Here is a 15,000-nt window from a genome sequence, read left to right as displayed (position 1 = left end):
AGAACCACTTAACTTTCACTGCTGTTCCTAGCCATATTATTGTATCCTCAAGTAAAAACTACTCTTTTGAGGCAGGGCCATTCTGCTCTCCTCCCCTTTGGTTACTACCTACCTGTGTTTTAGTCACTGCCTTTCATTCACTGAAAATTTAGTTTCTGGCTCACAGTGTTTTCCCAGTCTGAGTCTTGTCACACACTCATGAATGGTCCCATACAATACAGTTACCTTGACACCGTGAGTTAGATCTAGTGAACTTTACTTCCACATTCATGGTGGTCATTCCCAGGACCCATTATGGATCTAGCATAGCTCCAACTCTGAATTTTTAAGTTTAAACAACCCATGATCTGATGACAATTCTTCTTCTGTTCCTTAGCATTACTTTACTTGGTCTTTGACTTTATCAGTACTTCATTCTCTAGAGCCCTCTACTTTCTTAGTGTCTATCGCCTGTTTCAGTTTTTTTCCGACCCATGTTAGAGACTGTCATTCATTCTCTTCACCTATACTCTTACCATTATCCTCAGTTTTCTCACCCTCTTGGGTCTTGATGCTAAGACATGGCAAAACTTCAAGCGTGAATCGGTCTACCTATATTTTCTATGTCTAACTTAGGTTCCAGAAGAAAATAAATCACCATACTTATACAGATTGTTATGATTTGTAGATTGGACCAATCCTTCTACAATAGGCAGTGATCCTCCTGGTTTGTAGTTTTGAACTGTTTGATTTAAGACCTTTTGAGAATGTGATGAAAGACATAGGCTGTCTCTTCAGAAAAACAGACATAAGAATATACTTAAAAGTTGGCTGCCAGATTTAGAAGATTCACAGATCTCCTGAAGTTCACTTTCAGACTTCCTAGAAGTCATTTGGATCTGGGTTAAAAACTTCTGGTCTAGGTTTTTATTTTTTCCATTCACCACCGTACCCTTTCCGTAATCTTTAAATTCTCTCCTCACCCATTTCCTCTTCCTCTCAGCACTTGACCTCTGTTCACATCACAGCAAAAATAAAAACATTAGGTGGGAAATTCTTCAGTCCAGCAACTCTGCCAACCTGCCTGTGTCCATTACTACTTCTTTCCTCCTTCTTCATGTTACACTGAAAGAGGGGCCTGTTCTTGTCTATGCTGTGAAACCTCTGCGTTTTCCATAGGGATCCAGTTCTGTTTCTTGTCTCCCCTCTGAACCATATGTCCTTATCTTTACTCACTCTTTTAAACTTCTGCAAATTCTTAAAAAGGACAGAGCTTCCCCTTCAGCTCCATTTTCCCTCTAGCTGTTGGTTCTCCTTTTTCCCTTTTGTGCTGAGGTTTTTGAAGGGGTTTTGCATTAGTCTCTGACCCCACTGTTAACTCTTCCTTTGCTACATAGTGTTGTGCCGACTCCACCAAAGAGACTTCCTTCTTGCAAAATCAGGTGGTCATTTGTATCTGTCTCTAGAGCATTCAGCATGTACATTATTTCCCTATTCTTGAAATGACTGTCTACATACCACATTTTTCCAGAGTTCATTCTTTGTTATGTCCTAGATTTTATGAGCTCTTCTTCTTCCTCTGTCCATACATAAATGTTAGAGAGACTTACAATGAAAACTATCTTTTCTCTCTTCGTCTTCCTAGCTGTCATTCATTCTCATAGCTTAAGTGAATGTTACCACCATCTACCTTGTTACTTAAGCAGAAAACCTTCATTGCCCCATGTCAGTCATTGCCAGAGTCTAGTCAGTTCTGTTCCTTACAGAGCTGTCAAATCCATTCATTCCTTTCAGTCCACACTGTTCCTATTTCAGGCCTCCACCATAACTCACCCAGATTATTGTGACATCTTCTTAACTAGGTTTCCAGCTGCTAGTCTTGCCTCTTCCCAGTTCATTTTTCATTGCAGCCTGAATAATCATTTAAAAATATATGTAATTTAAAAAAATTTAAAGTATTATAATTACATTGTCTCAAAAACAGAGCTCTCCTATTATGTGTGGACTCTTTCTGTAGTGTGATTATTCTCATTATAGATGATGATTACTGAAAGTGGTAAATAAAGTGATATAGGGATGGTTACAAGGATAGATACGATGAATACGGGGATACCATTTATCATAATAGTTACCATTTATTAATTGTTAACTGTGTACCAGACACTGATCCGAGCCCTTGACATATGTGAGCTTCTTTATTGTTCATAGGAACCCTATGGGGTAAATACTGTTTAATATTATCTCCATGTAATAGAAGAGAAAACTGAAATACAAAAAGGACGAGTAACTTGTTCAAGTCATGGTACATTGCTACTACGTGGTGGAGCCAGGATTCACATGCAGGCAGTCTACATCTAGAGCCTGAGCTTGTAGCCACTGCTGCGGTGCCTCTCATGATACTGTTAACTGATACATGTTAAAATCTAAAATTACCATTCAGTGAAAAAACAGTAGAAAAGAAGACATAAAAATAATTGACAGTTCAGTGGAAAAAAGTAGAAAATAAGACATAAATTTAATTGTTTTGTATGGTTCTTAGATTGAATTCCTGCTAAATCAGCACATGATTTTTATTTCATCTGACAAATATTTATAGAGCTCTCTAACTTGCCATTCACTATATAAGGTAACATTTTTTTTCTTTTAAAACAAAGGTAGCACCAGTCTTTCAGAAAAAATAAAAATTATGTGTCCATAGTTAGGGTAGTAAACTCAAGAAATCTTTTTAATAATCTCCTTAAAGTCAGTGATTATGTCTTTTTCATCTTTGTGTACCTAACGCATAGGATAGAGACAGGCATATAGTACCTAAGTAAGTGTTTGCTGAATATTCTTATTAGTGCCTTTTATCTCTTCTATTTTTTATTGCATTGTTTATTGTTTTTTATTTCAGTTGGGTCTTGTAAGAAATTGACTTAATTTTTTTTTTTTTTTTTTTTAACCTAGGGGATGTCCCACTCTTGTTCAAGCATTGCCAGGCCCTAGCACACAAGTTACTGCAGGCAGCAACCACACGGCAGTACTTTTAATGGATGGACAGGTCTTCACATTTGGAAGTTTTTCTGTAAGAAATTTTTTAAGCATTAATAATATTGCATTGTACCGTTGCCTTGCAATTTGTCTACGTTAGCTATTTTTTCTGGTTTCAGTGAAATTCTTGTATTATAATTATTGCATATGCATATTTCCTGTCTCCACATCCAACATACACAAAACCTAACAGACTTTGCTTTGAAATGATTTTCTTTTGTAGTGTAGCATTAGAATTTATTAAATTTAACAGCTGTGTTAGAATACTGGACATGTTTATTCCAGGTCAGAATCTGTTAAGCATTCAGTAGAGCTAATTCTGTCACTGAAAACTTATTTCCCAACAGTTTGTAAAGAATCATTTTTCTTAACATGTAGAATTATTTTTATTTTAGAACTTTTTAAAGGCCTGGTTCTCTTGGTAGATTTGTTTAGAGTTATAGTTTACTTTTTCCTCTCCCTCTCTGTGTCTCTCTCTGTCTGTTTGCCTGTCTGTTTTGCTCTTTCTCTTTTTTGCCAAAGCTTGAAAAGAGTGAAGATGCTCTGAGAATTTTGTATAGTTTGGGCATAGTAGAGCTCAAGGAAAAGCTTAATAAGACTGTGCTAATAAACCTGTACCGTCTGTGATGTGGGTAACTATTCAGAACCCTCTAACCTAAGTCTCTGGGATGTAATTTGCAACTCTTGATTTTTTTTTAAGATGTAAATGTGAACTTAAAAAATATCTCTTACTTGGAAATGATTTTAAGCTTACAGAAAGGTTCCCAAAAATAAGAATAGTACATAGAGCGCCCATATATTCTTGAATCAGATTCACCTGTTGGTAACATTTTGATCCGTTTGCTTTATCATTTGTACATTCATGCTCTCATTCTCTCACGTACTCTGTATGCATGTGTGTATAAAACTTTTTTTTTCTTGTCCTTTAAGAATAACTTGCACACATTATGATCCTTTACTCCTTAAATAGTTTGTGTTTTGTCAGTTGATCCGGTAATTCTTTTCTGGCATTTTTCCCCTCCAGTCTAGGATCAGGCATTGTATTTATTTCTCATGTCTCTTTAGTCTCCTTTAATCTGTAACATTTTCGCTCCTTTTCTTTGTTTATTATGACATTGACATTTTTGAAGAATATGATACTTCTTTTTTTTAACAAAAGTTTCCTTATTTTTGTTTCTCTAATATTTCCTCATGTTTAGATTCAGGTTGTGCATTCCAGACTAAAATACCATGTAAGTGACATCATGTCCTTCTCAGGGAATCACATTTGGAGGCACAAAATGCCCATCTGCCCTTCACTGGTGATGTAAATTTTGATCACCTGTAAAATTTTGTTTGATTTCACTACCGCAGAGTTAGAGTTTTTTCACTTGAAACTAATAAGCAGTCTTTGGGTTGACACTGTTAAGTTTTAAGATACCTGCTTCTCATCAGAATTTCTCGATTTCGCATCTGTTGATTGTTCTTGCCTGAGCCAGTCTTTACTATAATGGCTGCAAAAATGATGATTTTTCCAACCCCAGCACCTCCTCACATTTACCTGTCAGCCCTTTGCGTTTAACTCTAAGCAAGAGCCCATTTAATATTTGTTTGTTTACCTGTCTACTTATTATTGGTGTAGATACATTTCTCTTTTTCGTCATTACTGTACTTAATTATTTGGGTGCTTATATTGTCTCAGATTTCGCCAGTGGGAGTCCCTTCACGCTGACTTCTGTGTTCTGGTGACATGCCTCTTTGTGTTTTTGAGTACTTCCTTACTTCCTGGCATAACAAGTTGTTCCAGGCTTATCTGTATGAGTCCTAGAATCAGCTATTTCTCTAAAAAACCTAGGTTGTTTTTAGTGGGGAATAGTACTAGACACCAGCTGAGCACTAGGTGTATTCATTGCATCCCCAGTACACATCTGTGTGCATATATACATACATACGTATATTTTAGAAATAATAAGTCTGCACTGATACCTGTTAATTCCAGCCCATTCCCATAGGGTTCTTTCTTACCTTGTCTCATTCCATGTTTATGTCCCTTCTTCCACAGTAAGAATCCTGGATCCCAACAATATCAATACATTTATTTCTCATTCACTCAGTCCTAAACTATGTCTAAAATAGTTTTATATTTGCTTTGCCCACACTACTATAAAAACAAACTCCCTAAAAAGAGTTCAGGATTTGTTTATCACTCTTGCTTCTGCCCCCCTCTCCCCCGCTCTCGCCCCCTCTCGCCTGTGTCCTACCCCAAGACCGAAGGTATAGATTCAGATACTGTGTTCATAAGTTACTTGGATTCTTTCTTCCCACCCCCTTTCAGTGGGATTATGTTATTCCTTTGGAATAGAGTTGGGTTCATTTGTTTTAGTTTTCTTTTTCTTTAAATTTTATTTAATATGGATAAAAATAGGTAGAACTAGCAGATTCTTTGTGAAGGGTGACAACAGCCAAGGATCACCTTCCTTCCCTTGTTCCTGAAAACGGGCCCTTTTACCGGTTACACTTTGTCTCACCCTGTCCTGGGACAGGGGTTCATCTCCGTAAAGTGAGTAAGATCTGATCTCGGGTGGGGGAGAAAGAGGGATGACCTTTCAGCATGGAGATAACTTTGGCCTTGAACAATGAATGAGGCTCCAGAGGAATGCCAAAGGTAGGGCAGAAAGGGGACGAATTAAAGGACTGTCACTGAGTGGGGTTCCTCTTTTCCCTCTTGTAACAGTCTTCCTGGCCCTTTGTAGAAAGACATTGGTTTAACTGCTGACCCCTACCATGTCCTGCCGACTTGGAGCTCTCAGACTTCCAAGGAGAGTGGTTTGTGGTCCAGTGCGCTGTTTCAGTTTGCTTTTAAGTTTAAGGGTCCCTCCTCCCACATCCTTAGATGGAGTTTTATTTTTTGAATGTGTAGAACCTTAACATGTTTCCAAAAGTTAAGTTACACAAAAATGGTATACTCACCCAAGTGTCGTTCCCTCCCCCATCTCTGGCATCCCTGCTTCCCACCCCTTCACGCCGTGCTTGTAGGTTATGAAGTTCATTGTTTTCCAGTTTCTCCTTCCTGTGTTTATTTTTTTAAAGATTAATACGTAAATAACCACACACACCGTCTATCTATATCTGCATTGATATAGGTATAAATATGGTATGTATATATATACATATATATAATTATTTCCCCATCTTTGTTTTTCAAAATGTAGCATTTTATATATGCTCTTCGGTACTTTGTCTTTACACTTTACTGTATCTCCTAGAAATCATTCCTCATCAGTTCATAGAGATCTTCCCAATTCGTATTTTACATCTGCATAGTACAATTGTGTATATATCTTGTAGTTTATTAAATCAATTTCTTGTGCTTGGAATAAGAAGTATTTTCTAATATTTTGCAACAATAACAATGAATATTGTTAGAGGTGTGCCTTTGAGGTAAATTTTTCGAAGTAAGGTTGCTGGGTCGAAGGCTAATGCCTGTGTAGTTTCATGAGATAGTAACGATTCCCCTCTATTTTGCATCTCACCAGCAGTGTCCAAGACTACCTGTTTCTCCACAGCCTTGCCAGCAGCATGTGTTGTCCCTCATACCTTTTAATTTGTGTCAGCCTGATGGGTGAGCAATCGTCCTGCGTACTTTGAAGCCTTTTTCCTGTGGCTGGCACTGTGAACCTTCAAGCCCTTGCCTGTTATCTGGCATTTTCACGCAGAGGTTCAGGTTTTCCCTTGGGGGATGATTTCGCCAGTTCTTCCCTCTGTTCCCTTCTTGAGCCTCCCCTTCTGTGCCCGGCACCTTACCTCCACCCTCTGGTTTCAGGCACCTTAAAAGTCCTGAGGTCCATTATTTCCTGATGCTGCTGAAGGCTTGAGTCATGTGTGGTTTTCTTTGCTCTGTGTGGATTTTTTATTTATTTATTTATTTATTTATTTATTTATTTATTTATTTATTTATTTAATTTTGGCTGAGTTGGGTCTTCATTGCTGCGCAGGGATTTTCTCTAGCTGCGGCGAGCGGGGGCTGCTCTTTGTTGCGGTGCGCGGGCTTCTCATTGCGGTGGCTTCTTGTCGTGGAGCACGGGCTCTAGGCACGTGGGCTTCAGTAGTTGTGGCACGTGGGCTCAGTAGTTGTGGCACGTGGGCTCAGTAGTTGTGGCTTGCGGGCTCTAGAGCGCAGGCTCAGTAGTTGTGGCACATTGGCTTAGTTGCTCCGCGGCATGTGGGATCTTCCCGGACCAGGGCTCGAACCCACATCCCCTGCATTGGCAGGCAGATTCTTAACCACTGCGCTACCAGAGAAGCCCGCTCTGTGTGGATTTTGTTGTTTTGGAGGGAATGTGAATGGTAATGTTTAGAATCAGACAATCATCATTGTCCTCTAGTCCCAGAAGCCGTAGCTGTGAACCTCTGTGTATTTAAATGTGGCTTATTTATAACCACGTTCTGAATCCCATGGGGCCTGTCCCGGCAGCTATCATATTTTTAGACTGCTTTTCTTCACATTAGTTGGTTGATAGGGGAATAGATATTTATTTCAGTAGTCAATGAAAAATATAATTAGTTTCTTTTCCTCCAAAAGCATAATAATACCCCTCAATATGACGTACACATTTTTATGCTGTTGTTGTTTTGTCAAAACATAAGGATCTTGAAAGAAGCTGAGATAAACATTGAAATTTCTTGGCTGCTTCTCTAATCCTGTGCTTGCCACTTTTCCTCCATTGGTTCAACCCAGGGATTGATGTTCTGTTGCTTTTGCAGTCAGTTTGTGGCTGTGTTTGTTTGCAGTGTTCCTGGCTCCCTTATGCTCTGGGTGTTTTGCTGTGATTTCCCGTTCCCGTTACTTGTAGTGAACCCTGGCTGCCGTGGTGCAGCATTGTCTGCCTTCCAGGGGGTTGTGGAAGGGGAATGCTAGGGGAGAGAGAGAGAGCTCCTGAGCCACGGGTGGGTGAATATTTCCCAATCCAACATTAACATTCTTTTACAGCTACTCTCTTTGTAGTGAGAAACTTCCTATTACTCTTATCAAACAGGTACCTAGAGACAGCCATACTTTTTAAGTGAGTTCACAGTTACTTACTTAAGACATCATAATGATTCTGCTGTCTATCTTGAAAAATAAATGAAATAACTTACTAACACATGATCATGTGAAAAATATGTAATTTCCTAATTGTATTCACAGTGGCAGTATTCATTATTTTGGCCTTTTACCCAAATATTTTTAGACTCTGTGAGTTCGAGAGTGACATTTTATGGTACCGTCAACTTAAAGTAGCAGAGTGATTTTTTAAATGAACAATTTGTATTACCAATTTTTTAACATATTGTGTATTTATTATACTTTTCATTTAAATGTTGGTAAAGACAATCACAGTATTTCAGGGAGATTTCTTACATGGAGAAATATTTCAACTGTATTATTATTTTTTTAATCATGTACTATGTGGTTTATTAGGGGGAGAATTCCTAAGAATAACAGAAATTATTTTACTCCTTTGTAAATGTTTGGTCCAAATTTCATATGAATTTCATTTATTAAAAAATATAACTAACAACTGATGAAGAATAATGTCTCACAGAGCTATTTTTGTCTACTGTTTCCTTAACTTTATAAAATATTATAAATTGTTTATCCAGTATTATTGTTAATACGATTTATTTAATCTTTTAGAAAGGACAACTGGGTAGACCAATTTTGGATGTGCCATATTGGAATGCAAAACCAGCTCCCATGCCTAACATTGGATCAAAATATGGAAGAAAAGCTACCTGGATAGGTGCAAGTGGGGACCAGACTTTCTTACGAATTGATGAAGCACTTATTAATTCTCATGTGCTCGCTACATCAGAAATTTTTGCCAGTAAACACATCATAGGTAATACCCCAAACAAGCAAATGTCCCTCCAAACTAGCCTTGATAGTAAACGGTCATCTTTCCCTATTACGAGATGTAGTCCTGTAGCTTTTTGTTTTCTTCTGTTTGAAGTAGTTTAAAAGAAGCTTCTAAGTGTCTATGTTTATATGTATCTATGTGCTGGAAGAATGAAATAATTAGGAAAGTAGAAACCAAAGTACTTATAAGCTAGAGAGTGGTGGAAATATGAGCTAAATTGTAGTGGTATAAATCCTATACAGTGTATTGGAAAGAGGAATTTTTCTGTATTGGTTCTTGTCAAGTAAATGATGGAAATTAGTTTTATGGAAGGTTACATAAGTCAAACTTTGACGTTTCATCGAGACCAACGTGTCAATTTATACTTGTGTCCATGGTATCATGAATAATTATAGAGTAGAGTAGTATTGTGTAGAAATTAAGGGCATGTGTTGTGGACTTAGACAGCCTGAGGTTTTAGTCCAAATTCTGCTACTTAAAGGTTTTTAGTTACTTAAATCCCTCAGTCTCAGTGTCTTCTTCTGTAAAATGGAGATAGTAATAATACTTACCTTATAGGAAATGCTTATCTTATAAGTTGGGGGAATATAAAAAGGTAATGCATCTTTAAAATATATAAATACTTTTTCCTAAGGCTTGGTACCTGCTTCTATATCAGAACCTCCTCCATTTAAGTGTCTTCTGATAAATAAAGTGGATGGGAGTTGTAAAACGTTTAATGACTCTGAACAAGAGGATCTGCAAGGATTTGGTGTGTGTCTTGATCCTGTGTATGATGTCATTTGGAGGTAAGCTTCTCTGTTTATAAAATAGAGTAATAAGTAAGTTTGGATCAAATTGTACTTTTGTGGAATATAAAAGTCATGTATAGGCAGACTTTTCATAGATGAGAACTCTCCTATTTAACTGTTAACTACACTTCTATCACAGTGACTCTTGGGGACCTTCACTCTTGCTACCTTTAGTGTAGTGGTTCAAAGCATGAATTCTGAGCCAGACTGCCTAGGTTTATCCCAGCTGCACACGTTGCTTTCTGTGTCACTGTGGACAAGTTACTTTGACTCTGTGTGCCTTACTTTTGCCATTTATAAAATAGGTATAATAATGGTACCTTACAGGCTGTTATCAGAACTTAGGGTAGAGGCGCATAGTAGGTGCTGTAGAAGGCTTTGCTACTCTCATTATAATAAGAAATTTTACTCTCAAGAGTTCTCTTGTTAATTATTTTTAGTCTGTCAGCATTCTTGTCTGTATTGTGTAGAATTCACTCTATTTCCTGGTCCCGTAAATATCTAATCATTACCAGCTATGTAGAAGAAATTATGCCAAAGACAATACAGAATAAATATGATCAATGAGCTTGCCCTTTAGGAATGTATGTAACAAAATCCCCATATTGGTAGAGAAATATACAGGGTTATCAAACGCTGGAAATTATAAAAATGTAGAGATGGATACAGGTACACAGGCGATTCAAGAAATTATATTGTAACTTGTTTAAAATTTATTATGGTGCTTTATATACATAATGAGTAAAGGAAAGAGTTATCCTCAGATTTGTAGCTTTGAATGCTAATAGGGGGTGTATACTGCCCTTACCAGAGTGGCTCATCACAGGACTTAACCATTTTTTCCCCCTTGCGTTGTTTATTTGGCCAGCCTTAGTAGGAATACAGGTAAATTGAAAGGGGAAGACTTCCTCTGTCTTCTTTATTCTGCCCATTCCTGCTTTCATTTCTACCAGCCATCCAAGTCTTAAAAGGCCATGTTTTCTATCAGTCCTGAGGCCTGATTCCTAGTGAAGGAATTATAGTGCTTCCCAGGTTGCTCACAAGCTTGCTATCTCACTTGGGCATTTTGTGGGAAGACTTGGAGGCCAGAATTGAGTTGAGTAGTGCTTTTAGATCTCCGTAGCAGCAATATACAGGGTAGATTAGATAACAAGAGACTAGAGGTGAGTAGTCTTATAGTGATTCTTATGAAAACATGAGATACTGAGAACCAGAATTAGAGTGGTCACAGTGGAACGGAGGGGATAGAGAAACAAATGATGTAAAAATAGAATTATCCTCAACTATTTACTGATTGGAAGTCAATGTACAAGAGACTTAGTTACCAAAGAGCAAGCTCTGGTTTGGACCTAGGTTTAAATTGATGTTTGATTTTCTATGATCCTTACATGTTTTATTTTTAAATGAAGTAAATTTGCATTAACAAAATAAAGTAAAAACTGGCAGTATGGAATTAGTTTCTGGATACATTTACTAAATTAGAAATGCATTCTCTAAATTAGAGAGAACAGTAGAAGTAGATTCTAACATTAGAATCATTTCCCTGGGGTCTTAACAGAACTCCAAAGTGCTTCAAGTATCCGATTACTTGAACCTTGCCTTTTTCACATGTGGTAGCAGTGGGGACAGATGATCTCAAATGCTTGCCAGGTCCTTGATCATTTACCCTTTATTCTAAAACAGAGATTAAAAGATGAAGGACAGTCTCCTCCTGTGTTTGAGTAAAACAGCTGGAAGGTGGAGAGTTTGTTCCTTTATCCTGACTTCTGGCTGCTTTGTGTCCTTTGTGTTTTTCAGTAGAGTATGTGCATTTTACAGCTATCACAGACATTGCAGATTCAGTATCAGCTTACTTTGACTTTCCTTCCGGCCTGAGTCTGCCTCCTTTTGTATTCTTAACAATAACTTCTCCTGAACAATTAGAAACTTTTAACATTTGAAAAGAGCAGATAAATGTTAATAGCAATTTTATTTCCCGTGTCAAAATTTACAAAACTAACACATGAATCTGTGTTATTTTTTAAAAAGCAAAGCAAAAATACAAACAGGAAAAATGATGTGGTCCTTCTCCAAATCTTTTTCTTCCCCCGTACCAAATCCCACTAACCTTCGCTATGGGTCACAAGTATTAGGTTTGGTTTATATTGTTTGATACCTTTTTTTTTTTTTTTTTTTGCGGTACGCGGGCCTCTCACTGTTGTGGCCTCTCCCCCGTTGCGGAGCACAGGCTCCAGACGCGCAGGCTCAGCAGCCGTGGCTCACGGGCCTAGCCGCTCCGCGGCATGTGGGATCTTCCCAGACCGGGGCACGAACCCATGTCCCCTGCATTGGCAGGCGGACTCTCAACCACTGTGCCACCAGGGAAGCCCTGTTAGATACCTTTTAAAATGCATGTATTTTGTTTTTTTATATAAATAAGACTACAAGTATCACTTAGATTGATAGATTAAATTAAAAAGCAATAAACCAATAATATTAATGCTACTAATTATAGCAGCTATTTTCATAGAATTTATTCTGTGTGAAGTATTATTTTTAAGTGTTTTTTAAAAATAATTTAATTTTTTTTAATTGTGGTAGAAATAACATAAAATTTAACATCTTAACCATTTTTAAGTGTACAATTCCGTAGCATTAAATATAGTCACATTGTTGAACAGCATCTCTCCAGAACATTTTCATTTTGTAAAACTTAAACTTATGCGAAGAACAGCTCATTTCTCCCTCCCTCTCACTCCTGGCAACCACCGTTCTACTTTCTGTTCCTTTGCATTTGCCTACTTTAGATATATATATATATATAAGTGAAATCATACATAGTTTGTCATTTTGTGACTAGCTTGTTTCATTTAGCATAATGTCTTCAAGGTTCATTCTTTTTTTTTTTTTTTTTTAAGCCGAATGGTATTTCATTGTATGTTTCTACCACATTTTCTTTATCCCTTCATCCATCGAAGGATGTTTGTGTTGCTTCCACCTCTTGGCTATTGTGGATAATGCTGCTATGAACATGGGTGTGCAGATATCTCTTCAAGATCCTGCTTTCAGTTCTTTTGGATATGTACCCAAAGTGGGATTGCTGGATATAAGTGCTTTTATATTTAGTAAATTTGGATCATCAAGTGCCATTAATTGAGAAGACCAGACTTAAATAATATACTGTTTTGATACAAACATTTGAAAAATCATAAAGAAAAGCAAGAAAATAATAAACTTTTGAAATTCAAGATAATCGTTACCTTTGAAAGGAAAAGGAAAGGAATTGAGTTGGGAGGGAGACGCAGAGTACTTAATAGATAATGGTAGTGTTCTTTTTACTAGTGTATATTGTGTCATTATTCTTCATACTTTATTTTGAAAATATTTTGTTACTTTTCTTTTGTGTGTACTCGATAGTTGATAAAAACAACTCTTCCAGAAAGAATTTATAGAATAAAAGAGGTAAAGAAGTGGAAACTGCTTTTTGAGAATTTTGTTATGAAAGAGATAAAAGGAATGAGATAATGGCAGGAGGGCATTGTGGGTCCCTCACGGTTTTTGTGACTGCTTTACTGTTTATTGGTAAGATTCAGCATCTGCATACATTCTATTTGTGCTTCCTTCCTAAGAACAGCATTCCATGTGCTTTGCCCACTTTCGATATGGGATTGATTATCTCTTACTGGCTTGCGGGAGCTCTTCTACGTTATGGATATTGCAGTTTTGTCTCATATGTTTGTTTCATATATTTTCTTTTGACTTATCTTTTGTCTATACACTTTTTTATGGAGTTTTTGCTGTACAAAAGCTTTACATTTGTAAGTACACATTATACTTTTAAGTATACTGTTGCTCTGTTATTCATGAAATGTGATCTATATTACTGTTTTGTTCAAATTATTTCATTTATAGTGACATAATCACTTTATTTATATCTTTAGCTCAGATATGGAAAGTCATGAGCTACGTTTTGTCCTGTTTAAGCTGGCCGTATTACTCTCTTTTTATTGTCAATTATACTTCACAGGTTTTATTATACTGTAATTATTCTCTTTCTTGAAAGGTTTCGACCAAACACTAGAGAACTATGGTGTTACAATGCAGTGGTTGCTGATGCCCGACTTCCCTCTGCAGCAGACATGCAGTCCCGATGTAGTATTCTAAGTCCTGAACTTGCCTTACCAACGGGATCAAGGGCTCTCACCACCCGGTCTCATGCAGCTTTGCACATTCTAGGTAGGGTTGGTATTTGATGATCAGCTAATTTTCATTAATGTGTGCTGAGGATTTTTTTTTAAGAGTATTTAAATTTGTATATCATTCTGTCATGTTTGTTAAACAGTAATGCGCTAGGTGCAAAATAAGTTAAATCCTCTAACTTTAAGAGGTTTACCCTACAGAAAACAGTACATCAGACTTACACCAACACCCTGAACGATTCATATATGCCCAAATATAAAGCAGCCCTGAATATAATTTTCCTAATACGTGTCTTGTAAAGTAATGTTTTTGCTTAACTTGAATATATAAACTTTAGTGATGTAGGTTACATATTCAAATGTATAATTATAATATTTAATTTTTATACATTATTTAAAATAAATTCTATAAAATATGATATGACTTTTATAGTTACCACTTGTTTCTTCTTACATAATAGTTTTCCACAGCACATCAACTTCACTTCTAATTAATTAATTTGAGATATAGCACTTTTACAACATCTGGTAGCCATTGTAAACATCCAAAACTAGCACTGATTAAGGTTATCTCAGGCTACTGTGTCTTCCTCAAATAGTACTTTAAGAATCAATCTAAAATGATTCAGAGAGTTTGATAAAAGGAAGAACCTTGTAGGGACTCAAAGATTAAGCGATTCCAACTTTTCAGAGAGATAGTTTTGTGTGAAACATTGTCATATAGCTTATGTTTAAATATGATAATTACCCAGGCAGAGGGTAATTTTTATTGGTTGTAAAAGTATCTTCCATGAAATATTAAAGCTTGGAATAAATTTGTTGAGCACAATTCAGAATTTATTGTTTTAATTTATCCCCTCCAGCATCTCATACTATAAGTACTCGGGGAAGTTTTAATTTCAAGGAGTTGAATTTTTGTTTGTTTGCTTTTAGGTTGTCTTGATACCTTGGCAACTATGCAAGATTTAAAGATGGGTGTTGCCAGTACAGAGGAGGAGACTCAAGCAGTAATGAAGGTTTATTCCAAAGAAGATTATAGTGTAGTAAACAGGTTTGAAAGTATGTATATTTATGTTTAGGAAATATTGTCTTATAAATGAAATACATGGATATTTTAAAGCATAAGTTATCATTTGCATCTTT

General features: G+C 36.7%; 1 protein-coding gene across 9 annotated transcripts in view; it reads left to right on the top strand.

Moving 5' to 3' along the window:
- The window catches only part of MYCBP2 (MYC binding protein 2), a 273,166-nt gene that overhangs the window by 113,150 nt on the left and 145,016 nt on the right, over positions 1 to 15,000 (top strand). For 7 of the 9 annotated variants that reach the window (XM_082859416.1, XM_082859420.1, XM_082859419.1 and 4 more), the window contains 5 exons: positions 2,926 to 3,043; positions 8,666 to 8,870; positions 9,523 to 9,676; positions 13,722 to 13,894; positions 14,791 to 14,916. In XM_082859416.1, the coding sequence (XP_082715542.1) occupies positions 2,926 to 3,043; positions 8,666 to 8,870; positions 9,523 to 9,676; positions 13,722 to 13,894; positions 14,791 to 14,916 (776 nt within the window). The remainder of the gene's footprint in view (positions 1 to 2,925; positions 3,044 to 8,665; positions 8,871 to 9,522; positions 9,677 to 13,721; positions 13,895 to 14,790; positions 14,917 to 15,000) is intronic. The other 2 variants (XM_082859421.1, XM_082859422.1) reach the window with 1 other exon arrangement.

This window comes from Leucopleurus acutus (genome assembly GCF_964270905.1).
Source record: "Leucopleurus acutus genome assembly, chromosome: 18".
In the NCBI taxonomy this organism is placed as follows: Eukaryota; Metazoa; Chordata; class Mammalia; order Artiodactyla; family Delphinidae; genus Leucopleurus; species Leucopleurus acutus.
The sequence above is the reverse complement of the archived record's forward strand: the minus strand, read 5'-3'. Positions and strand labels throughout refer to the sequence as shown.